This window comes from Zootoca vivipara, chromosome 10 (genome assembly GCF_963506605.1).
Source record: "Zootoca vivipara chromosome 10, rZooViv1.1, whole genome shotgun sequence".
NCBI lineage: Eukaryota > Metazoa > Chordata > Lepidosauria > Squamata > Lacertidae > Zootoca > Zootoca vivipara.
In genome coordinates this window covers 2,295,626-2,311,384 of record NC_083285.1, presented here as the reverse complement: position 1 = coordinate 2,311,384, position 15,759 = coordinate 2,295,626, and the positions used below count along the sequence as shown (strand labels likewise).

Here is a 15,759-nt window from a genome sequence, read left to right as displayed (position 1 = left end):
GTGTTGGAATGGATTTACTATTCCTGCAGAATTAAACATATTTATGTGATATTGTATCTTGCTTCTCTGGTTACACATAACTTCCCTTCCCTTTCTCATTCCCCCATTTCCCTAAATTTATGTGGCCCTATCCCACACTTAGCCCATCCACTTCTCTTCTATACAAATCTGCAAACAATTCTTAAGGAATGCAGGACGATATCTAACTACATCATACTCAGTGTAGATCCACCCACCAAAAGTCCAACGATTTTAACATATCTACTCTTGAGTATGAATAATATTTTGTTATAGACACATAGAATAGTAGTACTGGAAGGGACCCTGAGGGTCATCTAGTCCAACTTCTTGCAATGCAGAAATCACAAGTAATGCATCCATGACAAATTACCACCTCTATGTTTTGATTTTACATTTTAAAAAGATTAATGATTGTATTGTTTGATTTTAATGTACACCTCCCTAGAATCCATGTTTTGTATGAAGGTCCAGTTTAGAATGCAGCTGTTGTTCCTCCACCCCCATTAACCATATTTTATGGTATACCAAAAGTTTACTAAGGGAAAGCGGGCACAATGAGATTTAGGAGGCTGTAAAATACTTAATATTGTAAACTAGAGTGCATCCACATGGAAAAACAGAAGCTGCTAGGGCTTTAAAAAAAAGGCTAGCACATTCCTAAATTACAATGTGAATAATTCCAAATCAGAGCCAGAAGACACTGATAAACCTACAAGACGGTTATAAGACTAAGGGTTGTATCCAACATCATACTCAGAGAAGACCCATTTAAATTAACAGACATGACTTTGGGCACATTAAGTTCAGCGGGTCCACTGAGAATTTCATAGAATCATAGAGTTGGAAGAGACCACAAGGGCCATCCAGTCCAACCCCCTGCCAAGCAGGAAACACCATCAAAGCATTCTTGACATATGCCTGTCAAGCCTCTGCTTAAAGACCTCCAAAGAAGGAGACTCCACCACACTCCTTGGTAGCAAATTCCACTGCTGAACAGCTCTTACTGTCAGGAAGTTCTTCCTAATGTTTATCTGGGAGTAAGCCCACTGAACTCGCTGGGACTTGTTTCTGACATGTAGGATTGAAATGTTAGTGCATTTCCCCCATTCAAACCTCAAAGCATGAAATCATACTTTGTCGTCTCTTGGGGGGGGGGGTTCCATTTTGAAACTCTAGCAAGTATTAGAAACCTGTCAATTCATTTAAGAGCATTTAAAATATTACCTGTTTTGTCTTTCAATATTTTGCAGTTCCCTGTGGTCCCTTTTCAGATGTTTGGTCAAAGATGTAAAGTATTCTTTCAGCAGATTTTGGAAAGGCTGTTGTTTTTCTGGGCTAATGATTTCACTGGGAGGAAAACTCAAGTTAAATTTATCTGATGCACTTTTAACCTTCCTTGGTACCAAACCGGCAATGTCATCTCCACAGTGCCGACAAAAGCTAATAACCACTGAGACATGGGTGTGGGATTCGCGATCAGCATTAATAATGTTTTTTAGTTGTTCATAGATTAAAGACAAGCCTTCCTTATCAGTGAAAATCCCAACTATTGTCAATTCTGCAATAAACCGCAAGTCTGTTCTTAGTTTAGTAATGTTGGATGTCTTCTCTTCTTTCCTGGCTTCAAAATGTTTCTTCCAGACTTGAAGTAGTGATGGAGCAAAATCAGCATAACGTTGATGGAACAGAGAACACAAGTGCACAGCGCAATTCACATCTGATATTTTCAATTTTGCTTCCACTATAGAAGCAACAGCCTCCGCAATGTACTTGCTTAAATTGAGGCCATTAAAGTCATGGGACAAGGAGTCTCTCTGCTGTTCTGTGATAGTTTTTAACTTCTTAACAAAGGCAGTGTTCTTCTTGAGACTTGAATCCAGCCTGCTAAAGAAGTTCTCTTCAGGGCGGCTGTCTGATGCATTCTGGTTTTTACTTCGGAGTTCCTTTCTTGCTTGGTGGCGCTCCCAAGCTTCTTGGTGGAGCTGATGGGCTTCTTCTTTCTCTCTAAACAGAATATGAAGAATATTGTGTTTAAGTAGGGCTGAAATTTTAAACATTGTAATAGACTAAAAAGGCAAGCCTAATTAACAGAACATCTTTTTAATTTAAAGGTTGCAATAAATGACGTCTTTCTGGCAGCAGAACAGACTTCACCTTCCTTTCCAACCCGCCCTCCCAAAATCTGCTCTGGAAGTTTAGGGGGCCCTCTAGAGGAGATTTGGGGGGACTTGGACAGTTGCAGGGGAGAGACGAAGAGGGTGAACTCCTGTTGGTCAAGTGGATGCAGCACTGGATTTCACCCAAGAACTTGGCACCAGGCGCCATCTTAGAAAATGCTTTCCTCTTTCACTCTCACAAGGGACTGTTTCACTAAGATGGTGCCAGCTGCAACATATACATTCGCTGTCTAAGAGTATGTTTTTTGTTATTAAAATGCTTTCAATATATGCAAATTTAAATCAGAACTAGTCTGAGTAATCAACAAATTTATTCAGTCTGGTGACAGCACTAATTTTAAAGCAGAAAAGTCCAGATAAATGAATTTCCTAATGAATTGCAAAATTCATTAAACAAGTAATCTTGCTTTAATTTTTCCTTATCTCTGAACTGCAACATTTTAAAATGACATTATTGTTATAATGAAGTGATGCTTCTAACCAGCAACCCTTTGAAAATGAAGTAGCTTGTCAGTCAGAAATTTTTCACAAATACTCAGATATTTTGACCAGCAAACCTACCACTTAGCAAAGTCTACTAAGCTCCAAGAGTGGCTTATGATGTGGAAAAATAGATCTGTTGTTTGAGGAACACAAAGAGAGCTACCTTGGGTGCACAGAACTAGTTATATTGGGTTCCTGGGCATCAGTATTTCTTAAGATTTTGAAGTGGGGCTTGTCTAATTGTATTGTACTTCCACAGCCCAACAACCTAGTAGCAAGCATTTCTTTTGCACAAGGGAAAAAGGCAGCTCTTCTTTCAGATGGAGCAACTTCCCTTGCAATTTCCAAGGAGCTATTCAACCCACCCAGCCCTTAGCTCCCCGTGCTTCCCCATCTGTGTCCCAGCACCCTCTCTTATATAGTCTGAAAACCTACCGGCAGGCACTAGCAACAAATAAATAATAAAGTCTTACTTCAGCTGGGCAGCTGCCTCTTCTTGTTGCCGCTTTACTTCTTCTTCCTGCTTTTTTCTCTCCTCTTCAAGTTTTTGCTTTTCTTCCTCCTCTTTCTTCTTCTGCTCTTCTTCAGATTTTATCTTCTCATCGTCTTTTTTCTTCCGCTCCTTGTCTTCTTTTTTCCGTTTCTCCTCCTCCAGTTTTTTCTTTTTATCTTCAGGTGGTTTTAACATTTCTCTCTTCATGCCAAGCCTGACATCCTCTTTGGGTTTGTCCCGGCTGCTACCTGACCGCCTCTCATTGAACTCCTTATCTTTATTACTTAATGATGTTTCTTTTTCTTCCATGCTGGCTGACTTCTTATGCTCTGCTGGCATTATGTTACCCAGGCAGATCTGAAAGATTATTAACAACACATTGTCATTGCATTCACAAGTTATTAATCAAGGCCTCAAAATGTTGTTTCTAAACTACAGATGGATACTTTTTTCCAGAGCTATGTGCTGTCAAACTGGCTTGATTATTAGTGGAAGGTGATAAGTACTGCTAAATGCACAAATGCCTTCCTTCCTTCAGCACACAGTACATAACAAGACATTTTGATAACTGATAAAGAAAATCCAAATGGTATCCTTCTTCTCACTAATGAACATGTGGTACAATCTACAGAAAATTCTCCTACACAAATCCCACTGAAATGAAAAGCTGCACAATTGAGTCCTTCCCTTTCTCAGTTTAAACCCTCAATCTGCTGTCTAAAGCAGTCATCTCAACTTAGCTCAGGGTTTTGGCGCCTCTGACACAACAGAAAAACCATGAACAGCTGAGGGCAGAACATCGAGCTAGCACCAGAAACAAACTCCTGTAATAAATTATCTTCCTTCCCTTACATATGGTGGCATCTTGAGTTTTGACTTCCCGTTTGTCATCACCGGCTTGTGGTGGTAAAGTAAAAAAATACAGCACTATGACCTAGAGCAGGGGTGTCAAACTCAAATTAATCGGGGGCCGCATAAGCAGTTTGGTCACCCTCAAAGGGCCGGTTGTATCTGTAGGACTATGTATCCACTCTTTATTATCATAAATTATTGTCACTGCATTCAATTATTACTGTTTTTTTGTAATAATGTAAGTAATAACTAGCTCTGAAAGCAGAAACATAGTCAGAATAATGGCAAGTAGATATTCAAATGTACAATTATTGTACAATTTATTGAAAAATGATTTTTGGTAACTGCACTGGGTGGTGGAGGCTCGCTAGGGTTTCATGCAGGACCTTTGCAGAGCTACTGGTACCTAGAGATGCTGGGGTCCTTCTGCATGCAGGACAGATGTTCTGCCAGTGAGCCACCACCCTTCACCAAAGGGACTAGCTGAGGTTGACTCACTGGAGCTGCTCTCCTGGTTCCAGGGTTTAAGGGCCAGAAGTATAAAGCAGCATCCTATGTTTCTGAGGAGAGGGAGAGGGAGGGGGAGGGGAGGGAGGGAGGAAGGAAGAAAAGAGGGAGTGGGAGGGAGAGAGGAAGGAAGGAAGGAAGGAAGGAAGGAAGGAAGGAAGGAAGGAAGGAAGGAAGGAAGGAAGGAAAGAAAGAAAGAAAGAAAGAAAGAAAGAAAGAAAGAAAGAAAGAAAAGAGGGAGTGGGAGGGAGAGAGGAAGGAAGGAAGGAAAGAGGGGAGAGAAAGAAGAGTAGTAAATAAGGAAGAGAATAAAGAAGGAAAGAAAAAGAAAGAGGGAGAGAAGACGGAAAGGGAGAAAGAAGGAAGGAAGTAGAGGGAAAGAAAGAATAAGAACGAGAGAGAGAGGAAGAAAGAAAGGGAAGTGGGGGGTCGCCGCCTTGATTCAGCGCCAGAAAAGAGCGCGAAGGGACCCAGGGGCAAAAAGCATTTCCCCGGCCCCAGCTGTTTGTCAGCGCTTTGTTGGTGCGGCGCTTCAGCAGCAAGGTCCCACTGCTGGGTCCCGCTGGCTGGGGCGCTCGGCGGGCCACATGACGAGGTCTGGCGGGCCGGATTTGGCCCCCGGGCCTTGTGTTTGACACCCATGACCTAGAGGAAGTTTTCTACTTGCTGGCAAAGGGCAGACCTTGAAATGAAGATACAGTACTGTGTCCATTGGAAGCCCCGTTGCCTGTAAGAATTAATTCCTCTCAATAATATACACTGGATTGCCTTTTTTTAAACCAAGTGTCACAATCAGAGGACTAACGTCACAGCAGCTTAACAAAAGGAACTACTTCCAGTAGCACCTTAGAGACCAACTAAGTTTGTCATAGGTATCTGAAGAAGTGTGCATGCACACTTCTTCAGATACCGATGACAAACTTAGTTGGTCTCTAAGGTGCTACTGGAAGGAATTTTTTTATTTTGTTTCAACCACGGCAGACCAACACGGTTACCTACCTGTAACTAAAAGGAACTACAATGGCATACCAGCAGTTATAAAATAAGCAAAAAAGGTGCTTGCTTGAAAACGTTTTCAAAACATCTGCTTATAAGTGGTTTATCATTAGAGAAGGAAATTCGGGATAATATACTCATAGTAGGCCAACAGTGATCTATTGTTCAAGGGCTGACAACTTTACACACAACTATAACTTATTTTCTAGCATGTTCATGAAAATACACATAATTCCTTTCAAGCAAATAAGCTATGGAACTTACAAACTCATTGTATGGACCTGAAAAGCTTCTCCGAGTTAAACAAATCATCATGCACATTTGAGTATTATGTACACCTTTACAGTAGTGTATTGAATCCTCTAATTCAAAGCTGCACACTGATGCAATTAAAGAACAAAACCTGCAAACAATTAAGGAAGTTTAAGTAAACGCATTCGACTGGTGCACCATCTCCTTTGTTGGGAGGAGGGATACAGTTACAGAGGAGGGATATTTTTGATAGAACTTTCTTATTCCAGTCCTACAAATACTAGCTCTTTAAGATTCTTTAAAATGAGCAATTCACTATTAGATAGGTTAAAACCACAACATTCCAGTAAAATGCACACTGAAGTGCCTTCAAAACTAAGCTCTGAATTCTTACAGCACACACATTAAAACGTATATTCACCATTAAAATCTAGAAGAAAAAAACCAAGACTACATCAGCTAATTGTTACTGCTAAACAACAAATAGGATATTTACCACCTAATAATTGTTTGATAAAAGCAAGTATTACAGTCAGTTTTGCACTCTATTAGTTACATTCCAAATCTCTGCCTACTCTTAAGCACACCTGAAAAACAGTGAGAATTGCCACAACAGTTGCTTTTAAGCATTGGCACTACAGTACTTCCTTGATGGATCTACTACTGAACATCTTCCAACCAATCCAACATTAACACTCCTACAGCATTTATAACACTTGATCAGTTGTAATTTAACACCGAAGAAGCAGAAGTAGTACTCTACTGCTGTTAGACAGTGTATACAAATAACTTTGGAGTAGAACTAACTACTTCTGCTCACCTTGGCTGTTTCTTTTGCACCCAGGGCTCTTTACTCAGCTCAAGACCCATGTCTTCCCAAACCAGATACAAAGCAGGAAACAATAGTCCTTGTATATTTACCCTGAAACTGATGTATTATTAGTGCAAAAGAAAAGCACTATACTTAAAGGTGCATTCACAGCCATCTATTCAAAAACAAATACCATTTCATGACCTCTACTGGTAAATGCTTCCTCCCCCTTCATACTTTACTCTTTGACTACCAAGCTTTCTATACCTAGTCCTAGGCAGTGATATGGGTTGAAATGTTGTCCAAAAGAGTTCCACTATTTTATTTCTCTATCGAACGTTTTCAACTTTTAAAATGGATTGCTTCATAAAAATAATTAGCAACATGATGAATGAAGATAGTAATAGCCCAAAATTTAAGAACTGGAATGGTTACAATATTAATCTGATCTAAAATCAAATTTGTAATTAATTATTTTCAGGTGACTATCACTAGGAAGCATGCATATTTATGTGCACACGTCACTTGAAATAGTTGTGCAGGCCTGATCTGGTCCATTTTATATCAATAAGCCACCCCTTATGGAGATTCTGATAGAAAGTTTTACAAACAAAACTTCAAGTTCCCAGAAAAGCCAATCACTAGGTGATAAATTGAAGTTCACAAATGAAAGCATATGAAAATCTAGAAAAGAAATGAACTGTAACATAACTTCTGTTCAAAGCTTGTTTTGCGATTAAAGAATTACCAGGTTAAAACCAACAGCACTTAAAAAAATTCTGAAACCACTTAATTACAGTGCAGTATTTTAAGTTACAGCACAACAGCAATTGTCCTCAAAGCAATGCATATTCATTTATTTTGTGGACAAATTTCAGGTGCTGCCTGTACTTGAGTAATATTGGAACACAATCAAACTAAAGGAAGTCTGATGGATAAAAAGAATCTAATGGCTAATTACTATGAAGCTCTTTCCCACAGCACACACACACAGAGTGATTTTCCATAGTCTGGCAAAGAAATGTGTACTATTTGCTTGCATGCAAGGAAGGAAGACAATGAAAACAGAGCAGAAGTTGAGTTGTGCTAGCTAAAGATCAACTGACAACAACCTCTGAAACATTCCATCAGCGTTATGTACTGTCAAATTTCATTATTCAAACAGCTCAGAAACACTACATCTAAAGTTTTTTTTTTAGATTCCTGGATTTTTTTAAAACACAGAAGACTTTTTTGTAAGAGCTTTCAAAATTTCTTCCTCAATATCTTGCCCCTACTGTAAGGGGGGGAGCAGAATGAATGCATGTCTTTCCCTAAAATATACAGCCTGGCTCACTAAACTGAGCCATGAACATTATTTTACCCAGTAATTCCTTAAACCTCATAGACTCCTCAGATATACATATATTTTCAGCATTTCTATCCTTCCTTTCTATAAAAATGTAAGCATGCCTCTGCTCTCTGCTTGTAGCACAGTAATATGGATGAGATGGATTAATCTGCATGGGTGTGGACAGGCTGGTGTTGGTCTATTGATTGCCTTTTATTTGACTATGGTCAAATATCCTGTCAAGCCACTAACAAGTGTAAGTGGAGGTCCTACCTTTTAAATTGCATTTTCACATCCTCTGATACAAGATAGACAAAAGGTATGTGGAGCTGCAGGAAACATGGGCCATTACTCCCCAATATGCAATTTCATTCAAGAGCAGGGAGGGACATCCTGCTCTCTACTCAGCAGTTTAAAACTGAATTTTATCTTGTTACTACATGTTTTGTTTGTTTGATGCCTTTTCAAAAAGTTGAACAGCTGCACTATTTACTGTGGTTTAGGGGTATAAGTATGAACATATTTGCATAACATCAATAACTTTAACAACTGATTACATTTGTTAATTTCATTTGTTAATTCCCTTATAACACCCAGGTAATGGTAGGGGCTGTAGTAAGCACAGGTAAGAATTCTGTAAGAATTCTAACAAATTGTTTTCAATATTTGACCAAAGTGGTTTAAAAAAACACTAACCCAAGATATGTATAAGGAGCTTCCTGTCTTAGGGGCAAGTGTTCAGACTCTATGCTCTTTAGATCCCTTACAGCCTATGAAAGTTCTTCTTTCAGGTCATAATGCTGTGTACTTAGACACTGTCACTAGGGTATAAAGTACATAAGACGCAACAGCAGTAATCCTGCAGGGTTCCTAGTAAGCCATGTTAAAGCATTCTAAATACAAGTATGTGCTTTTTGAGATACAGGTAGGTAGCCGTGTTGGTCTGCTGTAGTCAAAACAAAATAAAATAATTCCTTCCAGTAGCACCTTAAAGCTCATACCAATGACAAACTTAGTTGGTCTCTTGAGGTGCTTCTGGAAGGAATTCTTTTATTTTGCTTTCTGAGAATAAGCAATGTGTCATTAACTTTCCCAACCTCTCTCAAACACTGCACTGTTGCTTACCGCATGTCACAGTAGGCAAGAAAGTCTACATGCACATTCTAGTTGCATTATCTTCATCACTTAACTTATTGAAACAATTGGCAGAGATTGTTCCACCCCCATCATTCTGCCCAGACACTGAGGTCCAGCACCGAGGGCCTTCTGGCGGTTCCCTCACTGCAAGAAGCAAAGCTACAGGGAACCAGGCAGACGGCCTTCTCGGTAGTGGCACCCACCCTGTGGAATGCCCTCCCTTCAGAGGTCAAAGAGATAAAAAACTACCTGACATTTAGAAAACATCTGAAGGCAGCCCTGTTTAGGGAAGTTTTTAATCTGTGACATTTTATTTTATTTTAATTTTTGCTGGAAGCCGCCCAGAGCAGCTGGGGAGATCCGGCCGGATGGTCAGGGTACAAATAATAAATTATTATTATTTAATCCCCTATCACACATCAGCAAACTACAGCAGCCTGATATTATGTATATTTAAACAATGTTTTAAGTCCTACTGTGTTCAGTCAGTGCACATGCCCAGAACTGCTGCTTTGTGGAGAACTAAAAGCAAAACAAAGCAGAGTTGAGCCATGCTTGTAAGTAAAATCTAAATTTAAAACAATCCTAAAGTGCTATGAATTGTGGACACTATTAATCCTAAATCACAATGAATTGCTTCAGAAAACACTTCACAGAAGGAATGGCACTAGGTGTTCCCGATACTGTACATGTTTGAGTTAACTATCTAAAACTATTGGAAAGAGAAAGTGAAGGGAGAGCCCATGGGCAAAACAGCAAGGAAGAGAGCAGCTTGCCATACTGAGAATTATTTCAGAACAGCAAGGAATAGAGCGGATTACCGTATTGAGAACAATTTTGTAATAGTAGTAGTAGTAGTAGTAGACCAAGCTTTAGACAGCTTTAGACAAGCCTACCTCATAGGAATAAGCAAGAACTGAAGAAGTGAAGACTGAACTTTGGAAAAGTGCAAAATTTCTGCCCCACCAGATGAGCATTTGTCACTCACCACTTCACACCATGGGAAGCATCACAACCACTGGGAGCATCTTTGTCCGCTCACCTTCCACAAGGGCAGGGCTACTGGCAATGGAAGTGGCAAAGGACTGAACCAGCCAGGCTGTCTGTAGACATGGGCAACCTCCCCAGTATCGAAAGGTCGGCCTTTCCTTTCCAGTAAACAAGGCAATAACGTTCCTCCTGCCCCGTCCCCGCTCTAAGGAGCTCCCAGGTGAGAGCTGGGAGGGTCCACCACTTTCTGTGTGAGACAAGGGCTGCCTCTGAGAGGCCTCTGCATTTCCTTTTCTCTCCGTTTTCGTTTTTATTCAGATAATATCTTCTTTTATCTTATTGTATTATGGAAAAGTTTTAATACATTTTACTATTATTATTATTATTATTATTATTATTGCTATTACTATTAATTTAAAAAAAGACCTCTTTTAAACCGACTCAAGAGAGCCGCCCTCCTGTCACTTTCAGGCAGCGGGGGACGCCCCCCCCCCCGCACGCGCAGATGAAGAGGCCGCCGCGAGAAGCCCGAAGCGCCGTCTTCCCTCCCAACGACCTCTCCGTGCCCAAGGAGCGCGGGCAGAGGCCTCCTCCTCCTCCCCCACTCCCACCCCGCGGACGACTCCGTCCTCAGGCTGCCCCGTCCCCGCGCCGCCCCGAGTCCCGCTCCGGGCTCCTCATCTCGACGCCCCTCCCCCCGACGGAGCAGCCCCTCCCCCGCCCACCTGGGGCACCGCCGTCCTCTCCGTCTCCCCCGACTATGGAAGCTGAAGGGGCGGTTACCTCGGCCCGCTGTAAACATCGGTTCCAGCTTCTGCAGCTCCAGCTCCGCCAGTCTCTTCTTCTTCTCCCCCCCCCCCACGCAAACGAGGACCCCGCCTCCCCAAGGCTGCCATCGGCGTCGCCTGCTCGGAAGCAACCCCGCCGCCACCCGCCTTTCGGTCCAGGGCGAAAGGTGATGGAAAGATGGGTTTGACGGTTCACCTACCGGCGGACGCGGTCCCTTCCCGGGACGGGCTGCTGAAGACAGGGGCGGACGCTTGCCAGGCATCGCGTAGGGCAGCTCTGGCTGGCGGGGTCCTTCGGACGGAGTGGGGAGAGCAGGGCAACCCCGTGCTTTGGTTACCAGGGGAAGGCGGAAGTGCCCGCGGGCGGGGGAGGAGGAGGAGGGGGTGGAGCTAAGAGCGCCTCTTCCGCCCAACGCCGAAGCTTTTGAAATCGAGGCGGTGCAAGGCGGTGTTTTGCTCCCTGGGGAACTCGGGCCGAGAGCCGACGGTTCCCAGAGTTTACCTACCGGGGCTGCAGTCCGAGGTGCCGCACCCCAGGGAGCGCGCCCCGGGCGTAAACGTGCACACGCTCTTCTCCTAAACATATCGAAATTTGCTTCTGTTTCTTTAGACGAAAGTGGTAAGTAATGCACACTGCAAAAATGTAACTTTTAAAAACTGCAGCTAGCATTCTTTCAAGGCTAAATCTCTGCTTCCATTTGTTACTATTTTTGACTCTGTTTTTTCCAAATTTAATTTCTTTTACAGGTAAATAAAAAATAACCCACTCCTGTGCTGAGCTGGGTGTGTATAACTCAGTAGTTCTGAAACTTTTTTCCCTGGGTCAGACTTTCAGAATAAAAATTTGCTCGTGCCACACCAATTTTTTAATATAATAAATACATTGGAAAGCAAAAATAAACAACAACTAGCAGTGCCTAATTTATAGCATAGAACTAACTACTTTATAATATGATCATGGGACATACAGAACATATTAAATGATGCAGCTACATAAGAAAACAAATCATTCCCAAAATATAATTATACTGTAAGTGAGTCTCTTACATATGTGCCTTAAGTAGCTACCTATACAAACACAACAAGAGGTGTTAGCTTGCAATCTCATTTATATTATGTCTCATTTGAGACAAACTCATCAACACAAAGAAGCATTTCTCTTTTCTGATCTTTCATATTTCTCAAGGGTTGGAAATCTCTGTTCACAACAGAGAGCTGTAAAATAGAGGCATGGATGTTATTTCGGGGGGCGGGGCATTTTTCTAGAAAAAGAGGTGCTGGAACTTGCCACGAATGCCTCTCTTGTTCACTTAGAATGGCAATGGTGCCCACCTGAGGGGTGCCAGAACTGAGTTCCGGTTAGTTCTGGCTGAAAAGATGACCTGTTAAAATTATACTATACTATACTATACTATACTATACTATACTATACTATACTATACTATACTATACCCAGTGCTTTTTCTTTTGGGGGGGATGCAGGGGTACACATACCCCTAAACATTTTGTGAATCTTTGTACTTTTGTCTATTTACTTTATTTATTTTTCCTGATTTGAACTATAAAATGGTGGTTTTCTTGAGTCAAAATGAGAGTACCCCTAAACATTTTAAAGGAAAAAAGCACTGACCATACTACACGGAAATGTTTAGATGTTTCTTTTATTGTCCTTGAATTGTCTTGCCACACTTACCCTCCTCTCTTGCCATACCCTTCAAGAACCACCGGTATAACTCCATTAATTTCAGTGGGTTTAGGTGTGCAGACTTTTGAATCATAGATCATAGAGTTGGAAGGTACCCCCAAGGGTCATCTAGTCTAACCCGTTGCAATGCAGGAATCTCAACTAAAGCAAACATGAGAGATGGCCATCCAACCTCTGCTTTAAAACCTCCACAGCCACTCATGGGAGTCCAACAGCTCTTGCTGACAGAAATATCTTTCTGATGTTTAGTAGGAATCTCCTTTCTTGTAGCTTGAAGCCATTGGGTAGGGTTCTAGCCCCCAGAGCAGGAGTAAATAAGCTTGCTCCGTCCTCTGTGTGACCAATATTTGAAGATAGTTATCATAATCTCCTCTCAGTCTCTTTACCAGACTGAACATACCCAGCTCCCTCAACTGTTCCTCATAAGGCTTGGTTTCCAGACCCTTGGTCATCTCAGTCTGCCTCCTCTGCACACCTTCCAGCTTGTCAACATCCTTCTTACACTGTGGATGCCCAGAACTGGACACAGTATTCCAGGTGTGGTCTGACCTAAGCAGAATAGAGCATTACTATTTCTTCCCTTGACACTAGACTTCTGTTGATGCAGCCTAGAATAGCATTAGCTGCTGCTGCTTCTTTGCTGTCAGGAAAGGCTGGATATATTCTTTTTTAACTAAACAAACAACAAATAGAATAATCCATTCAAAAAATAATCATATTCAGTTTTCAGTGGTTGAATTGCACCTCTTCTACATTAAATCTACTTCTACAGCTAGGCAGAATGAGACAGCTACCTCGGGTGGCAGATGCCAGTTGTGTGGGGAGGGACAATCTGGGGAGGGACAATGGTGATAGGACAGCCTGTCACTCCTCCTGAGCCCCCATGCTGTTTCTCACTTCCAGGATAGATCTGTGTGTGCTACAGCTTGCCCTATAATATATCCCTTAACCAAACAGTGTCTGGTCACATTACCCGTCCAGTTGACTTCTGTATGTGGGAAGGAGGGGGCGCGTCATCTTGTTCTTCACCTCAGGCAGCCAAATGACAAAGGAAGTGACTTTGTGCCAGAGGACAAATGGGTGCCCCCACCACTGCATCCCTCACTGTGCAGGGAAATTTTTGTAGGGAAAGAGTTAGGGCCACAGGCACCAGCTTGCGAAGGTGATGGGATGAGGACACCACACGCACCTCCCTCCCTAAGCCAGGCAGAAGCTTCCTAGGCTTTGGGAAGGAGGCACTGGGCTTTAATACTTTAATACTATAATTTACTGGGAACATTTAGGGGACGAGCCTTGTCCCTCTAGCTCACTGACCACATGCCACTACTCACCTGGCTGGTAGTGAGAAGTACAATGGCCAGAGTGGTGTGTGTGAGAGCTGGGCTAGAACCAGATAGAAGCCAGGGCTGGAAGCCAAAGCTGGAAGCAAGACCTTCTGGGGTGTTAATGCCATGAACTCCTCCACTGCAGGCTCAGGTTGTATATATTAGAATCATAGAATTGTAGGGTTGGAATGAACCACAAGGGTCATCTAGTCCAACCCACTGCAATGCAGGAATCTTTTGCCCAACATGGGGCTCAAGCCCACAACTCTGAGATTAAGTGTTTTATGCTCACTATTTAATAACAAAAACAAGCAGCAAAGATGATGACTACTTGTAGCAAGCCTGAGTTTCTGTGTATTCCAAATATAATGGGGTGAGGCAGAAAGATTATATGTGACCCTGAAGTACAAAGGTGGTGGTGGGGAAGAGCTTTTGTTTTGAATGCCACACTGCTTCCCAGAGCAGTCGTAGCTACCGGGGGGGGGGGGGGCGCTAGCCAGGTTTTTCCTTGGGTGAGGCCTCCAGGGGGGTGCCATTGAGGGTCTCAGCCTATGTATGTGTGAACACAAATGTGGATGGAGGGGTGCCAAACTGGGACTTTGAATGACCCGGGTGAAATAAAGCCTAGTTTCAACCCTGCCCAGAGATGGCTTCCCGTTTCTATATGTGTACGTATATAAACCACATATTTTACTTGAGCCACATTTTCAGAAGTAATATTTGCGTGAGCAAATGCAGCTACATAAGAACATGAATAATTCCCAGAATATATAGATGAACCTCTTGCGTTTGTTCCTCTTGGCAAACTCAACAAGAGGTGTGTGCATGCTTTTGCCAGGTAATCTCATTTATGTTAGGTCTAATTTGAGACAAACTCTCATCTCCTCATCAATCCAAAGCAGCCTTTCTCCTTTCTGATCTTTCATAGAATAGCCATTGCTCTTGCTCTCATTTTGAAGGGAGATCTATCCATATTCTGCAAATTAATATATTTATATAGATACTATATTATACTCTCCTGAAAGTTTTAAACGTTTCTTCAGTTGTCCTCAAAGCTTCCCTCCACACTTGCCATCCTCTCCAGCCACACCAGTGTGGCACAGCCTTTGGGAAGCAATGCCATATACAGTACTCTAAAGACGTTGGCTAAAGGTAAAGGGACCCCTGACAACTAGGTCCAGTCGTGACTGACTCTGGGGTTGGGGTGTTCATCTCACTTTACTGGCCGAGGGAGCCGGCGTACAGCTTCCAGGTCATGTGGCCAGCATGACAAAGCCGCTTCTGGCGAACCAGAGCAGCACATGGAAACACCGTTTACCTTCCCGCTGTAGCGGTTCCTATTTATCTACTTGCACTTGGACGTGCTTTCGAACTGCTAGGTTGGCAGGAGCTGGGACCAAGCAACGGGAGCTCACCCCGTCACAGGGATTCGAACCGCTGACCTTCTGATCAGCAAGCCCTAGGCTCAGTGGTTTAACCACAGCGCCACCTGGGTCCCTAAAGACGTGGACTAAGCAACAACAAAATAGACACCACATTCTCCGCTGCCCAAGGAATCTCTCTACAGTATTTAGGGTTGCCATATGGCCTCTCTTTTTAATGGGCATGTAAGATGAGAGTTCTCGCAGCGACCCACAGCTTTTTGCTCTTCAAAATGTGGCAACCCTAAATCTCCCTCCAAGCACTGACTCTGGTGCCTTCCAAAGGCGTCTTTTCCCTGGGCGAGCGGGGGCCCCGCACTTCCCTTTCCAGCACCAATCCGGAGCCGCCGACTCGCTTCTTCCCCCCGTGGGGCGGTCCCGCGTGCTCCTCCTGCCCCGCAGCTCAACCAACCGGGGCCGGGGGAGGGGGCCGGGCCGGGCTGCCGCCCCCTTTCTCTTTTGGGCTCCGAA

General features: G+C 42.9%; 1 protein-coding gene across 6 annotated transcripts in view; it reads right to left on the bottom strand.

The window, feature by feature from the left end:
- UPF2 (UPF2 regulator of nonsense mediated mRNA decay) overlaps window positions 1-10,899 on the bottom strand; it is a 49,455-nt gene extending 38,556 nt beyond the window's left edge. For 3 of the 6 annotated variants that reach the window (XM_035127571.2, XM_060279492.1, XM_060279493.1), the window contains exons 1-3: window positions 10,775-10,898; window positions 3,155-3,531; window positions 1,246-2,025 (exon numbers count right to left, since the gene is read on the bottom strand). In XM_035127571.2, the coding sequence (XP_034983462.1) occupies window positions 1,246-2,025; window positions 3,155-3,513 (1,139 nt within the window). In that variant the 5' untranslated portion in view covers window positions 3,514-3,531; window positions 10,775-10,898. Of the gene's footprint in view, window positions 1-1,245; window positions 2,026-3,154; window positions 3,532-10,047; window positions 10,631-10,774 lie in introns of those variants that run through there. The other 3 variants (XM_035127570.2, XM_060279494.1, XM_035127572.2) reach the window with 3 other exon arrangements.
- Between the last annotated feature and the right edge of the window lie 4,860 nt (window positions 10,900-15,759).